At 38.5% G+C, this 16186-nt stretch overlaps 1 protein-coding gene across 5 annotated transcripts in view; it reads left to right on the forward strand.

Moving 5' to 3' along the window:
- Positions 1-16186, forward strand: part of FARS2 (phenylalanyl-tRNA synthetase 2, mitochondrial) — a 515781-nt gene that overhangs the window by 113286 nt on the left and 386309 nt on the right. For all 5 annotated transcript variants that reach the window (XM_050789678.1, XM_050789675.1, XM_050789673.1 and 2 more), the window contains one exon: positions 5842-6474. In XM_050789678.1, the coding sequence (XP_050645635.1) occupies positions 5863-6474 (612 nt within the window). In that variant the 5' untranslated portion in view covers positions 5842-5862. The remainder of the gene's footprint in view (positions 1-5841; positions 6475-16186) is intronic.

Raw genomic sequence — 16186 nt, forward strand, 5'->3', positions numbered from 1 at the left:
GTAATAGTCATTCTAAACAGGTGTGAAGTGGTATCTCATTGTGCTTTTGATTTGCATTTCTCTGATGACTAGTGATTTTGAGGATTTTTTTTCGCATACCTGTTGGCCATTTATATGTCTTCTTTTGAGAAATGTTTATTCAGATCCTTTGCCCCTCTTCTTTTCTTTTTTTTTTTTTTTTTTTTTTTGTTGAGACGGAGTCTCTCTCTGTCGCCCAGGCTGGAGTGCAGTGGCGCGATCTCAGCTCACTGCAAGCTCCGCCTCCCGGGTTCACGCCATTCTCCTGCCTCAGCCTCCCGAGTAGCTGGGACTACAGGCGCCGCCACCACGCCCGGGTAATTTTTTGTATTTTTAGTAGAGACGGGGTTTCACCGTGTTCGCCAGGATGGTCTCGATCTCCTGCCCTCGTGATCCGCCCACCTTGGCCTTCCAAAGTGCTGGGGTTACAGGCATGAACCACTGCGCCCGGCCCGTTTGCCCATTTGTAAGTTATTTGCTTTCTTGCTGTTGAGTTGCGTGAGTTCCTTATATATTTTGGACATTGACTTTTTCCCGGATATATGGCTTGTAAATACTTTCTCCCATTCTGTGAGTTGTCTCTTCACTCTATTGAGTTTTTAAATAGTTATGTACTGCCCCTACCAAAGCGGCAGGCTTCTTTGTTTTGTGTGACCTTGCTGACCAATTTCCTTCCATTCTTTCTTTTTCTTCCTATTTCTGTTCTTCTGGTGTCTTCCACCCAGCGTCAGATGCGGTGCTGGATTCCAGGCATGCAGTGATAAATATGAGAGAGAGAGAGGGAGAAAGAGTATGTATATATATATGTGTGACTGTGTGTTCTTCTCTCAAGAACCACACAGTCTAGTAGGAATACAGACAACAGCAGGTAGCAATAATACGGCACGCTAAACTTGCACATTGAGTGGTATTTGGGTTCAGAAAAGGCCCCTGTTTCCTTCTAGATGTCTTTTCCCCTGACTTCTGTGCTGTGGCACCCTTTATGTCCCCTCTGTCTTACTCCTTACATCCCCTTCCCTTCAATGTGCTAAGTTCCAAGTATTCTTCTATCTTTTGCCCACTTCTATCTTGCTGTTAGCCTCCCATGGATTCTTATATATGCTTGTGATATTAACTCTTCTGTCTATGCAAATTACCTCCAAGGTCTACATTTCCAGGACTAATGTCTTACCTCCTTTCCAAACTATAATATAACTCGAATTGCCTTACAGAAATTGTAATGTGGCTATCTCATTCATACTGAACTTCCGTTTGTCCAAATCTGTTTCCCTCTACAAAAGATGATCTGAACAAACAACGTAAACCCATTCTGAGTTCTCTGTATCAGTGAATGACTTTATTAGTTCATCTGTTACCCGATCTCTTGAAATCTCTGGGTCACTTTTAACTCTGAATTCAGCTTATCTTATCTGTTAAACACTGAGCAATGAGTTAATTAGCTGATGAACACAATCTAGTGTAATCTTTTCATTATGAGATAGGTATTATTTTTCTCTCTTTTACAGATGAGGACCTTGAGGGCCAGAAAGGTTAAATAATGTTTTTAAGGATGATACACGGCAGCTAAGAGGTCAACTTAGGATCAAACCAACATTGGCATCTCCGCAAAGTCTGGCCTGTTGCCCATTATACTGTATTTTCTCTTCTTATAGTTGGTCTGATTGTTTCTTTTGTACCAGTGCTAACATACTTCATGTCCACATTTGTATTCTTGCTCCTTTTTTGTGAGTTTATAATCTACATATATTTGTGACTAGGAAGATTTTATTAATAATGTGGAAAAATTTTTCAGTAGGTTAAGCTAAAACAGGGCTCAGCAAACTCTTTCTATAACAGACCAGATAGTGAGTATTTGGGCTTTGTGGGCCACACAGTCTCTGTAGCAGCTATTCAATCTTACCTTGATAGCAAGACAGCCACTGCAGATGTTAAATCAACAAATGGCTGTTGCTGTGTTCCAACAAGCTTTATTTGCAAAAACAGACTATGGGCAAGGCACAATGGCTTATGCTTGTAATCCCAGCACTTTGGGAGGCTGAGGTGGGCAGCTCACTTGAGCTGGGAGTTTGAGACCAGCCTGGGCAACATGGTGAAACCTCATCTCTACAAAAAATACAAAAGTTAGCCAGGTGTAGTGGCTTGGACCTGTAATCCTAGCTATCTCCGAGGCAGGGAGCCACTGGAGCCTGAGACAGGAGGATCACGTGAGTCTGGGAGGTCAATGCTCCAGTAAGCCATGATCATCCCACCGCTCTCCAGTCTGGGTGACAGAGTGAGACCCTGTCTCAAAAACAAAAAAAGGCCAAAGCCACAAAAAAAAAAAAAAAAAAAAAAAAAAAAAAAAAAAAAAAAAAAAAAAAAAAAAACCCAAACAGACGACTGTGGGCAGATTTGATCCTTAGGTCTGTAGTTAAATACTTATTTCATTTTTACCATCTAAACTAATGTGTTTTATTGGATTTACTTATTCATGCATTTGTGTATTTAAAAACACATTGATATATAATCTCAATTAGATAAAATAGAAGTTAAGGGAGGTCATTGCAGAGATATCATTTGAACTTAACAATCTTGGACTTTTGATTGAGAAATAATACTTTTTTTTTTTTTTTTGGTCAGGCAGGGTCTCACTCTGTCACCCAAGCTGGAGTGCAGTGGTGCGATCCTGGTTCACTGAAGCCTGAACTCCTGGGTTCATGCAGTCCTCCTGCCTTAGCTCCCCAGTGGCTGGGACTGCAGGTGTGTGCCACCATACCCAGCTAATTTATTAAAGAAATTTTTTTTTTTTTCTAGAGACAGGGTCTTGCCATGTTGCCCAGGCTGCTCTCGAACTCTTGGGCTTAAGTGATCCTTTCGCCTTGGCTTTCCGGAGTGTTAGGATCATAGGCGTGAGCCACCACACCCTACTGAGAAATGCACTTGACCCCTGGACAACATGGGGGCTTTGGGGGCACTGATTACCCTCCCTCAGTCAGTTGAAAATTCCTGTGTACCTTTGACTTCCCCCAAACTTAACTACTAATTGTTAACTGGAGGCTTTACTGATAACATAAACAGTTGATTAACACATATTTTATATGTTACAGGCATTATATACTGTATTTTTACAATAAACTAGAGAAAATGTTATTAAGAAAATCATGAGGAGAGAAAATATATTTACTATTTATTAAGTGGAAGTAGATCATCCTAAAGATCTTCATTCTTATCTTCACGTTGAGTAGGCTGAGGAGGGAGAGGAGGGATTGGTCTTGCCTTCTCAGGGCTGGCAGAGGTAGAAGAGAGAGAGGAGGTGACAGGGGAGGCAGGAGGGGCAGTCACACTCAGTGTAACTGTTATTGAAAAGAATCTGCGTGTAAGTGGATCCTCACAGTTCAATCCATGTTGTTTGAGGGTCAGCTATATATGAATTGCCAAGAATTCTGAACTGTGTCTCATGGCTAGCTAGGCATATGAATTTATGCTAGTTACGTGATCTTTTTGAGCTTTATATTCTTTGTTGGTAAAGTGGTATGTGCAATACCTACATCACAGAACTGTTGAAGGATCAAATGGAAGAACAGTGTGTTAATAGTATGAGCGTCGTTGGTCTTATCCTCCTGGGTCTCTTATGTATTTTCCAGAGGATACATTTCTTATAGAGACATTTGATAGAGGTGGGAGGAAAGGAAGTCACTCCTCAGATAGAAGTGGGAAGGCTCTCCTAGTCATCCCTTTCCCTCTGTTAGAGATGGTAATAGAGGACAAATACTTTTCTGGGTGGGGTGAATGACAGTGAAGAATGTAAGCAGGGCTGAGCAGATAGATAGAAGGCCTGAAAACGAGGGCAAGAACCTCAGACTTTCATCGGGAAGCTGGGGACTGCGTGAGGAGAGCAAGGAAGGGACACGAGGCTGGGGTGCATCCCTGGGAATGGAACCTAAGTGTGGATTTGGATGTGTGAAGAGCAGGAAACTGGGAAGGAAAAGCATCGACAGCAGCCCACAAATAACTGCATCAGAAGCACCTTTCCCAGAACAATTCTGAACTTTGTCTAACAGCATATGCCTTTGGAAGGAAGAAAGGTTTTCCTGTGTTTTGGCGAGGGTGCTGAGTTAGGTAGCTAATAACCTCACGGTTTCATTTTGTGCTAAGACGTGTAAGGCTGCATATGCATATTTAAAATTCATATCCACTGCAGTGACAAGTCACTGAACACTAGATGGGAAGACATTTCAGTTGAAGCTCAGCGAAAAGCCCTTTTGCAACAACTCTGACAAAATAATGCCGTAAGTGAATAAAACCAGAGAGTTCCTGGGTGTCTTTGAAAATGTCTCAAGTGATGACAGTCTCAGACAAAGGTGCTGTGCACGGCTTCTAAGAAGCAATCACACGCAAGCACAGCCCTTCAACTTGAAGCTAGATATCCTCATTTCTAATTTGGAGTCAGGTGGATTGTGTTGTCCAGGGACAGACTGTCCTTTGATAGTGACTTGGAGGAACAATATAATTCTCTCCTAATGCAGCTTCATATCATGACGTTACATATTTTCTTGGTATAATTGCATGGCCCTTGCAGTAAAACAGCCACGTAGTTGTATGCTTTAAAGTAGCCCAGTAGGGAAGAATTCCACATTTTAGAAGATGGATTTTTATAATTGAAGTTAGTGAACGTAAATTATTTGTGAACATTGGGAAGTGACATCTCAAGACTCTCCTTATTGGGATCCCTGAGTGAGTTCATAACGGGCTTCTGTGGGAGTGGGAAGAAGACACCGTGTGAGTGGTCCACAGCCCTCTGCGGTTGTCTTATTGAACTCTTCCACTAGCTTAGAGTTTCGCTGTTACACTTAGGTCTTTCTTACCTCATCCGTGACTTGAACCGCCTATACTAGATGACAGCTGAGGAGACTTTCAGCTGTAAAGTTTGGTGATTTTATTAAATTCTAGGCATTTTATTTAAAAATCTAGGTCAGTGCTCTGTCTTCTGGCTGCTCTGTCACTGTCCCCCAACAAGTTTAGTCCTGTTTCTGGTTAATTGTGGGTGTGTAGTAGAAATTTGCTGTTTTGCCAAAGGTGTAATTGAGAAGGCGCCACAAAGGTATGAAGTTTAAGTGACCAGACGGGAGAAGACTTGCGTTTACAGCTGTCCATTGATATAGGCTATCACTTTGTATAACATTTCCTTAGATTTTCTATTTTATTTTTAAAATATTAAAGTTAACCACCATCTAAAGTGGTGTATTTTATTTAAAACTTTTTAAGAAATTAGTAATATCCCTTTGTGATCTAGTGAAGTAATCCAGAAGTTACGCTACGTCAGAGATAAACAGAACTTCTAATGATCGGTAGAAATGTGAAGGATGGCTCTTCTAATCTCTTCTCTTCCACTCTCCTTCAGAGGCCTCTGTCTAACCATTTGCTTCCTTTATTAGTGGGACCCATAGTAGGGTCCAATTAAATGCTGTATTTTAGGGGATCCCTCTAAAGGTTTTTGGTTCTATAATGTACAGGTTGTCACATTTAAAGTTTTTTTCCACATCACAAGTTCAGGACATGATGGCATAATAAACGAGGTTTTGTACAAAGCCAAGGATCTGAATGACAAAGGAAGGAGAACTAGAGATTAGGGATCTAAAAGTGACTTCCAAGAATCTTCTGATTTAGTGCATTAAGTATCACGCATCTGTCAGGTTTCTTTAATTGGCTCTTTCAGCTGTGTGGAGGTCATAGTGGGGGAGACATGACAGTATGACAAGAGGCAGCTGGTGGGAGACACAAAGAACAGACTTGCTTTCCACAGAGTGACACCTGACTTGTGCTTTGCCTGTGTGCTCTTTCCAGAACCCGTGAGAAGTTTCTACAATGGTGGCCTCAGCTCTCAGGAGAGGTGCCCATGCCTATGTCTACCTGGTGAGCAAGGCCAGTCACATCTCCAGGGGCCATCAGCACCAGGCCTGGGGATCGAGACCTGCTGCAGCAGAGTGTGCTGCCCAGAGAGCTCCAGGCAGTGTGGTGGAGCTGCTGGGCACATCCTACCCTCAGGACGACTACAGCAACCTCACCCAGAAGGTCCTCACCAGAGTTGGCAGGAACCTGCACAACCAGCAGCACCACCCTCTGTGGCTGATCAAGGAGAGGGTGAAGGAGCACTTCTACAAGCAGTACGTGGGCCGCTTCGGGACCCCGTTGTTCTCGGTCTACGACAGCCTTTCTCCAGTGGTCACGACCTGGCAGAACTTTGACAGCCTGCTCATCCCAGCCGACCACCCCAGCAGGAAGAAGGGGGACAACTATTACCTGAATCGGACTCACATGCTGAGAGCGCACACGTCTGCACACCAGTGGGACTTGCTGCACGCGGGGCTAGATGCCTTCCTGGTGGTGGGTGATGTCTACAGGCGTGACCAGATCGACTCCCAGCACTACCCTATTTTCCACCAGCTGGAGGCCGTGCGGCTCTTCTCCAAACATGAGGTGAGTCTTGAGATGTTTCTCATGGCTGAGGATGTCATAGACGTTTTATGTTGAGGTCACTAACATTTAGCTCAATGAGACCAGTATAGTCATCCTTGCTTGCCTTATTTTGCCTTAGTGAATCATCCATGCTTAATGACATCTTGTGTATAGGTGTGCCTCCATATTTTTTGACTGATTTCTTGTGTGAGTAACTACAGAAATTGAAAAGCCTTAGTTTTCAGTTGTCTGTCCTTATCCTTTCTCTCAGTACTGACCCGCCTTTCTCTGGGTTACTTCTTATGAATGGAGAATAGTCTGTGGCTCAAATTCACCTTTAATCCAGGATGGCTGAAGGTGCAACTTGGAAACCTGTGGTCAGGTCATTCTTAGTTCTGTTAGGAGAAGTAAATTATATTTTCATGCTGTTAGAGATAATGAATTTCTTAGGTACCTTAGGGGCCTGAGGATTTATTGGCTTGGACTGTAAACTGTGTCTTGTCCCCAGGCACTTTCCTCACCCTCCCTGGCTTTGCATGTTGCTGTGAGATGTCTTAATTGCTGTGGGATGTCTTAATTGCTGCTATTCTTGAAGTATATGTTAGGATGCATGGAGCCTTTTCCTAACTCCTTGCATCTGTTAGATGTTATCCTAATATGTTGTGTGCATCTTTTTTTTTTTTCATTTTTTTTTTCAAATTATGAAATCCCTACAAGCTTGATTCCATTTCCTAAAAACTTGCCATACCACTTGTCCTTCACTCATGTTTTAAAAACCATCTCTGTTTTTATATATAAGAAACAGATGCGTTAAACTAACACACGGTGTATTTCATTTTACTTCCTTAGCAATGTCCCTTCCAGACATGTTCATTGGAACAGGAGGAATTATTATTGTCACAAAACTCTCTCCTGCCATGTAAGCTGAATGAGTTGTTAATATGAAAACAAATAGTATAGCATCCTTAGGCTAATAGGTAACCATTGTTTTGTTGTATTCTGTAAGTCATATAGCAGGAGATAACTGAACAGGGCTGCCCTCCCCTTCTCTTGTTTGTCTTTCTGTTTGCCTCTGGATGTGCTATTATTTTGTGACTGTGATAGTGCAGTAATAGGTTAGCCTTACACAGAAAGGCCATCCATGCTGGATCTCAGGGGATCTTAAATGAGCATTCTCACTACTTGGAATAGCTGACTGTTTTCCAAGTTAGGAAAAATAATGATTAATAAGGATATAGATTTATTAGGGAACTAAAATGAGATGAACAAAGACAGGTCAAAATCTGGGAAATATGTCCAAGTGAAAGGATGTCATTTAAAATTAATGTGCAAGAGGAGCTGTGGTGCCAGTAATATGACGTTCAGGTCACAGTAGCAGACAGGTGCTCAGCCCAGCTTACCTCATTAAAGAGATAAGAAAAGACCATGCGCCCTGCTTTGTAAGCCTGCGTGCCATGAAAGAGGCAATGAAGGCCGCCAGGCACTTCCAGCATTTTAATGGAGGGAAAATCAAGGCTGCCACAGAAGGTGGGAAGTAGGAAGTGGATAGGAAATTAGCCTTCACCTTGTTTCATATTTGTTTTGGGTCCAGTCCAATTTTAGCACAAATTACTAATCTAAACTGATAATGCTACTGTAGAGTCTGCATATAGTTAAAAAATTGTGCTCATGTGTATGTATGTATCTAATCTTCTTATATAGGGTGCATCTGTGTTCGTTGCTTCATTTACTCTTCTTAATAAAAACCTCGCAAGGTAGATCATTTTGACTTCAGCCATGAGGAATGAGGTCCCAAAAGGTTTACTGACTTACCCAAAGTTGCTGCAGCAGTTAGTACCATGGTTAAAGCTGGAACTCAGCTCTTCTGAGTTCATTGCCTATTTTTCTGTATTCTGCTTTTTTCATGACACTCCTTTGTATGTGGGGCCTGCTTATGACCGAAAGGGGAGTTTTGGTTCCAAGAATGGTATGGAGAGTGGAGTCAGAAGGTTGTGGTATTTTCTGAATTCCTAAACTCAACTAAAGTGTTGGTACTAATTCTGACCTAATCTTAACTCTAAACAAATTGTTTTTTCCTCTTTCAGTTTATTCCCCTGTGAATAGGAGTTTTAGACTTAATAATAATTTTACAGAGACAATTTTAAACATTTTATTGTTATCTTTTAAGGTATTTTTTATCGGGAGAACCCGCTGGTTACGTGGGTTCTTTTCTATTTCCTAAATGTCTCAGCTGGTTTGAGAAATAAAGGGAAAGAGCACAAGAGAGAGAAATTTAAAGCTGGGTGTCGGGGGGAGGGGGAGTTTGGGGGAGACATCACATGTAGGCGGGATCCCTGATGTTCCCCGAGCCTTAAACCAGCAAGTTTTTATTAGCGATTTTCAAAAGGAGAGGGAGTGCACGAATAGGGTGTGGGTCACAGAGATCACATGCTTCACAAGCTAATAAAATATCACAAAGCAAGTGGAGGCAGGGTGAGATCACAGGACCACAGGATGGGGCGAAATTAAAATTGCTAATGACGTTTCAGGCACGCTTTGTCATTGATAACATCAGGAAACAGTTTGAGAGCAGATAACCTGTCTGACCACAATTTATTAGGTGGCAATTTTCCTCCTCCTAATAAGCCTGGGAGCCCTACAGAAGACCGGGGGCTTATTTCATCCCTTCAGCTTGGACCATAAAAGACAGCAGGCCTTAAAGGGGCCGTCTGTAAACCTACCCTCAGGGCGCATTCTCTTTCTCAGGGATGTTCCTTGCTGAGAAAAAGAATTCAGCGATATTTCTCCTATTTGCTTTAGAAAGAGGAGAAATACGGCTCTGTTCTGTCCGGCTCACTGGTGGCCAGAAGTCTTATCTCTGGCGTTCCCTGAACACTGCTGTTATCCTGTTCTTTTTTCAAGATGCCCAGATTTCATATTGTTCAAACACACATGCTCTACAAACAATCTGTGCAGTTGACGCAATCATCACAGGGTCCTGAGGTGACTTATATCCTCCTCAGCTTACGAAGAAGATGACGGGATTAGGAGATTAAAGTAAAGACAGACATAGGAAATCACAAGGGTATGGATTGGGGAAGTGATAAGTGTCCCTCAGATCTTCACAATTTATGTTCAGAGATTGCAGTAAAGACAGGCGTAAGAAGTTATAAAAGTATTAATTTGGGGAACTAATAAATGTCCATGAAACCTTCACAATTTATGTTCTTCTGCTGCGGCTTCAGCCGGTCCCTCCATTCAGGGTCCCTGACTTCCCACACAATTTTTGTTGTTTGATCTTTGTAATTACTACTTTCATCACTATAATGTGTATTTCAGCAAGAAGAAAAGTAAATTCGGAGGGGCAGGGAAAAAAAAAAAACAAAAACCAATGATAAGTATAGAAATGGATGAATCACAGTAATCTATACACTTAGCTAGTAATTGTGGGAAAAAACCTTTTGTATTTTGAAAAATGGTAAAATGAAAACTCTAGTGAACAATAATAAATTGGAGGGAGTAATCAATAGATATTGAAAGTCTGCTAAGGCTCTTGTCATATTTGGGGATAGGTTAAAATTACTGAGTTACTTCAGACTTTGTTGGAAAAAAATTAGGTTACAGTACAATGTATGCATTGCAAACGGAGTAGAAAAGGAGGAATGTAGCGCATAATCTCAATTAAACAGACATTAGGAAAAAGGAATGAAAAAAAGTATGGTAAATAGAAACCCCAAATTAAGGATGTAGATATAAGTCCAAATACATCAGTATTCACGAATTTAAATGGGTTAAATTTACTAATTTAAGACACACATTATCAGATTGGATATTTTTCAGTTAGAGAAACCTGAAACAAAACCACACCAGAGGGTGAAAATAAGGGGCAGGAAAAAGATATGTCAAGCAAATAGTTACCAAAAGAAAGTTGGTATAGCAATATTAATATTATATAAAATAGAATTTATGAAAAAGAGATAAACAGTAACAGAGAGGGATAATTCCTCAATCAGGAAACTTTATGAATTAAGAATTTTTATGTATTCAACATCATAGGCTTAGTACATAAAGCAAAACTGAAGAATTAAAAGTTAAGTTTGACGAATTTATAACCATGTTAGAAGATTTTAAGTGACCTCAGTCAGAAACCAATGGGTTATGAAAATAAAACGTATAAAGATACAGACAATCGGAAAAGATGGTTGACAAGCTTGATTTATATTTATTTTTAAAATTTGGTTGCCATAAACATATATACACACACATACACAATTATATATGTATATGTGTATAAACACATATGCAGACCCATGCACACACATGGAGTTTTATATGCAAATGTCAGAACTGTATAGTCATATGGATTTCTAAAAATTACTTATGCATTACTAATTGACAGTCAAAGTCTAAACAAATGTCAAAGAATCAACAACAGAAATAGAACTTTGCCTTCCTGACTTCAATGTAGTTTATGTAGAAAGCAATAAGAAAGTATAGTAAAAATGTTCCATATTCTCAGAAATTTAAAAATATACAAGTATAGATTCATGGGTTAAAGAGAAATATTAGCAATAAATTGCAAATTACTTATCACGGATGAGCAATGAAAATACTTTGAACTACTCCAATGTGGGGAACCATAATCACTTCCTTATGGAGAAACTTGATATTCCCCACCTAAGCCATAGGATCACAGTTAACATTAGAAAAACAAAACTGATGGTGTTAGCTAAAAGGGTATTTGTCGCACCTTTAGCTTTAGATAAGTTTATTTTAAAAATTGAAAATGGAAATCATCAAATTAAGTGTTCAATTTATGATGCTAAAAGTGACTTTATTACAAAAAATGTGGAAGGGAGGTGGGTGTATAGTTTTTGAATATCCCCAAATCTTACCAAATTGATAGAGCAACTAGAATAGCAAAATCAAAAACCACAGACAGCATCTACGACACAACTAGGTGACAAGTTCTCCCTAAATCCTCACAAATGCATGGGAAGTCACAACGAACAGCTAGAAGGTCTGCACTGTATCAGAAACAGGTAGTATAGGGACACAGCGGTACCTGAGAGGAAAGGAGAGCTTCCTTAGTGGTCTCTTGGAGAACAAACTTCCCACAGTTAGATTTACTGGAGAGATTCCAGTATCACTGTTCATCAGTGACTACTAACGTCACAAACAGAGGGGCAACCACACTTAATGAGTCTCCTGAAGGAAGGAAACAATACCAACTATACAGTCTCCCCCAGAATGTTGGACTTGAGTCTGATGAATTCTCTAGACCCAACTACCGTATTTATAGGACATCTTTAGGCTGTGGGAAATTGTGTAGCAGGTCTGCTGGAGATGTGATCTGCAGAATGAAATATATAGAGGACCCAAAAGTAAGTGCTAGGAAACATTTAACCAATGCTAAGGGTTTAGAAATGTTTATGCCATTGTATTCAAGCACGTTATTAGTGGACTTCTTTGTTGAATAGTGTATGGATGGGTTGAAGTGTCCTTAAATACTCTTGATGAGTTGAGTGTGCCTAGTCTATGTAGTAGCAGTAGGCCCCTGTATCAGTTTGTGATCCATGGGAGATCTAAAACTATTCCTTCACTATGGCTTGAGAAGCACTGCTCTATGGGATAAATGACCCAATTTCTTCAAATAGTTGCAAGAAAAATAAAAGGGGATGGAAATGATACCCGTAGATTAAAAGAAAGATCAATCAGTCACAATGTGTAGATCCTATCTATTTTTAAAGAAAAAAAAAAAACCCATGACATTTGAGACTGCTGGAAATTTGAGCACTAACTGAATATTTGAAATTGAGTTCTTTTTTCTTTTTATTTTTTAGGTGTGATAAATGGTATTGTATTTTTATGAAGTCATTTTCTTTTAGAGATACATATTGAAATACCTAAGGGCAAAATGATCTGATGTCTGTGATGTTCTTCAAAATAATGTGGGAAGGTGGATTAGGCATTTTGGAGATAGATGTAAGAGGATTAATAATTATTAATTATTGAAACTGGGCATTGGATGCAGAGAAATCATCATGCCTTCTATTTGTGCATATGTTTGAAAATTTCCAAATAAAAGGCTAAGGGAAAGGACTGAAGGAAAACACTGGGATCCATCAGTCAGTCAAAAACACTGGCTGAGTATGTACTGTGATTCAAGACTGTAAGAAGATATCAGACAGTCATGAGATTGTCTCTGCTTTCATGGAGAAGACAACTATTAATATAAAAAAAGAATGCAGGATAAATTAAAGAGAAAAGCATACATTACATGTAATAGAAAACTGAAAGCAATTAACTCTAAAATTAATAGCCTTTCCTTGATCAGCCTCAGATGATTTTACACAAGTTTTTACCAAATCATGAATTACTTGTACAGTCTGTTTCAGAGCATAGAAAAAGAGAGTCCTATCAAGCTCATTTTATGAGGTTAGACATGTTAATATCCCAACTAGATAAGAAAGAAAACTTTTGAAGTTTCATCGTTATGAACATATTCTTTTTTAATGAACAGATATAGAATTATTAAATGAAATATTTGAAAATTCAATTCATTGATTTATTGTATCCTACCACATTATTATTGTACATACATTACATTGTACTGTATTAACTGATACAAGGAGAAAAAGCATGTGACCATCTCAATAGATGTAGAAAAATACTTTGATTGCATTTAATGTCTCATGACATTGAAAAAGCATTTGATGACATTAATGACTCATGATAAAAACTTTTAGCAAATTAGAAATAGAAGGAAACTTCCTCGACTTTATAAATGAAATCCATGAAGCACTTACAGCAAACATAATTAATGGTGAATCATTCTAAACATTTCCATCCAAATAAGGCACAATTCAGGATTCCTTGCTATTACTGTTCGTCATTATGTGGTAAATTCTAGCTTATGCAGTTAGCCAGAAAGAGAAATAGAAGGCATAAGCATTGGAAAACATGGATAAAACTGCTTTATTTGTAGATGATTTAATGATTTACCTAGAAAAAAATAGAATATACAGATCGACCATTAGAACTAATAAGACAATTCAACAAAGTTGTTGGATTCAAGGACAATATAGAAAAATTAATGTTTTTATCCATAAGTAAGAACCAATTAGAAAATGTAATAACACATTTGTAGTGTCAACTAAAATATTTCAGTACCTAGGTATAAATCTTGCTTCAGATGTTTGAGATATTTATGGATAAATTTATTAAATATTGTTAAAAGACACAGAAGAACACAAGGAGAGATTTACCATATTTGTCGATTCATAGATAGGAAAACAATATCATGAAGATGACAATTCATGCAAAATTAATATACAAATCCAGCACAAATCCAACCAAAAGTTTCACTGGATATTTTGGAAAAGTTGAGGGACTAATCTTAAAATTTATAGAAAGAGCCCCAGGTATTAAGACTTATACTTGCGTAGTTGCAAAGATAGTTTAGTAATGGCAGAAGGTTAATTGGGTAGAGAACGTTGAAACAGCTCTACTTCATATTTGAGAACTTATAAAATATAAGTGATAGTACATAAGTGGGAGGTGATGGATTCTACATTAATTGTTCTGAGACAGTCATCTCTATAGGAAAACAATGGATCTCTACCTCACATTAAATCCGTCAAATGGATGGATTAATAATTCGTTTGTGAAAAAGAAATCTTTAAAACTTTCTGAAGAAAATATAGGAGATTATAATTTTTACTTTGATAGAATATAATATCGTAAACATCAGAATTCTTAAACAAGAAAAATCCTTAAGGGAAAGAAGTGCTAAAGTTGGCTACATTGTGTTAAAACAGCTGCCTAATAAAAGTCTCCATAATCAAAGTTATGAGACATTTCTGCGTGCTAGGTGGAGATGTTTGCTATGTTGTCAGACAGTTTCCTACTGGATTCTTTGTTTCATCCTGAGACTTTCTTTTACATGATCACCACCAATCTTCTGTCAATCTTTTGACACTGCTCTCTCTTCTGAAAATGCATATAGGTGATGAGTACACGTCTGAGCTTTTACTATTCTTTAAACATGTCATACTCATATACTTTTATGTGTATGATTTATTGTGTAAGAAGAAGGCACATGACTGGCTGATAAACAAGGACCAGCTTTATCAATAAACAAAAAAATGCAAATTAAAACACCCAAATATTATTTCAAACTCAGCAGATTAGCAAAATTTAATACTCCTTACAATACCAAAGGCCTAGAGGAACTGTCCATCTTATACCCTTCTCTTGGGAGTGTATATAGTTACTGCCACTTTGGAGGGTAATTTGGTAGTTTCCAATGAAAACACAAATTGTATGCTATGTGTTTTGGCATTTTTTCTTTAAGTGTTAAAAAGTCTGAAATACCCATCAAGAGGAGCAAGGATAAATAAAATGGGCTCTGTTTTTATATTGAATACTTTATAGCAATTAACGTAAACAGTCTAGAGGTACTTGTGTCAACATGGATGGGTTTTAATGTAATCTTGATGGAAACAAGTACACCATGAGTGGTACTAAACTATCATATCTTTTAAAATGGATATTCAAAATGCATCCGACAACAAAAACATGCCTGACAACGTGTGTTCTTATGGACTTGCTTATATTCTTTCTCTATCTATCTTTGTCTGTTTCTCTTTTTCACACACACAAACACAATCTTTCTTTAATCCAGCTAGATAAACACAAAAGTAGATGTGAAAAAATATATGGGAATAATAAACACCAAAATCAAGGTAGTGATTATTTATGATGTGGAAGGAGGGTGAATGAGATCAGGCATCATATCATTCTTTGCAAATGATGCAATATTTTATAATTTTTAGGAGCATAGAAGGATTTTGAGACTTACATGTTTGAGAACCACTGTACTATAGCTTCAAAACGAAATTTTTACAGAACACTTAAGACATTTAGTTTGCAGAGAATGGTGGATTTCAAGTATTTGACAGGCCCACCAGTGGAAGCTCACACAAATCCTGTGTCTATTTAATGTGATTAAAAATATCAATTGAAACATGCATGTGTGGACCAGTGCTCAGAGAAGTTCCATCTTCCCACTCTCCCTGGCGGCGCCTTGTCCTGTTTCACCAGGTGCACACTCGTGTGTGGGCCCTGAGGATGGACAGAGGAGTTGTGTGAGAGACAGGCATTCTGCAGGTTGTTCTCCAGTCTTGGCGGTAGAGTCTTTGCCTCCTTATTTTGTCTTCATTCCCCTTTGATAACATCCTCTGGGTCCATTTCTTCCAGGATTTTTCTGTCGTGTACACGCATATGCAGGCAATACTTCTTCCTGAATTTAAGATGATTCATAATGAGCCTTCTTTCCTTCTAGATTCTGTCTTCATTATTATTTTTTTAAAAAAATTCTAAATGACTCTTGTTTTCTTAAATTTTACATAAGAATGTTTGTATCTGTTTCTTGTCCTTGCTAGTAGTTCTCAGACTTGAGTGTATTCACCAGTCGTGGTCCATGACCAAGTTTTTGTTCATTTTACGGGAAAATCAAAAATATAAGAGCAATGTACCAATTTTTATAAAGGTAAATTTATTTATTTTAAAGAGCTCCTCTCTGTTCTCAGATGATTTCCTTGCCACTTTCTTGAGTGTTAAAATATAATTTCTCTTATGAAGTGATGGTGATAGTATTTTAAGCATATGCCTGTACTTGGCAAAATAAAGCATTGCCTACCTTCAGTCCCTATAATTTTTTTGAAATTTTTACCAATCTATGAAATATATA

The sequence above is a fragment of the Macaca thibetana genome, chromosome 4 (assembly GCF_024542745.1).
Source record: "Macaca thibetana thibetana isolate TM-01 chromosome 4, ASM2454274v1, whole genome shotgun sequence".
NCBI classification, from domain to species: domain Eukaryota; kingdom Metazoa; phylum Chordata; class Mammalia; order Primates; family Cercopithecidae; genus Macaca; species Macaca thibetana.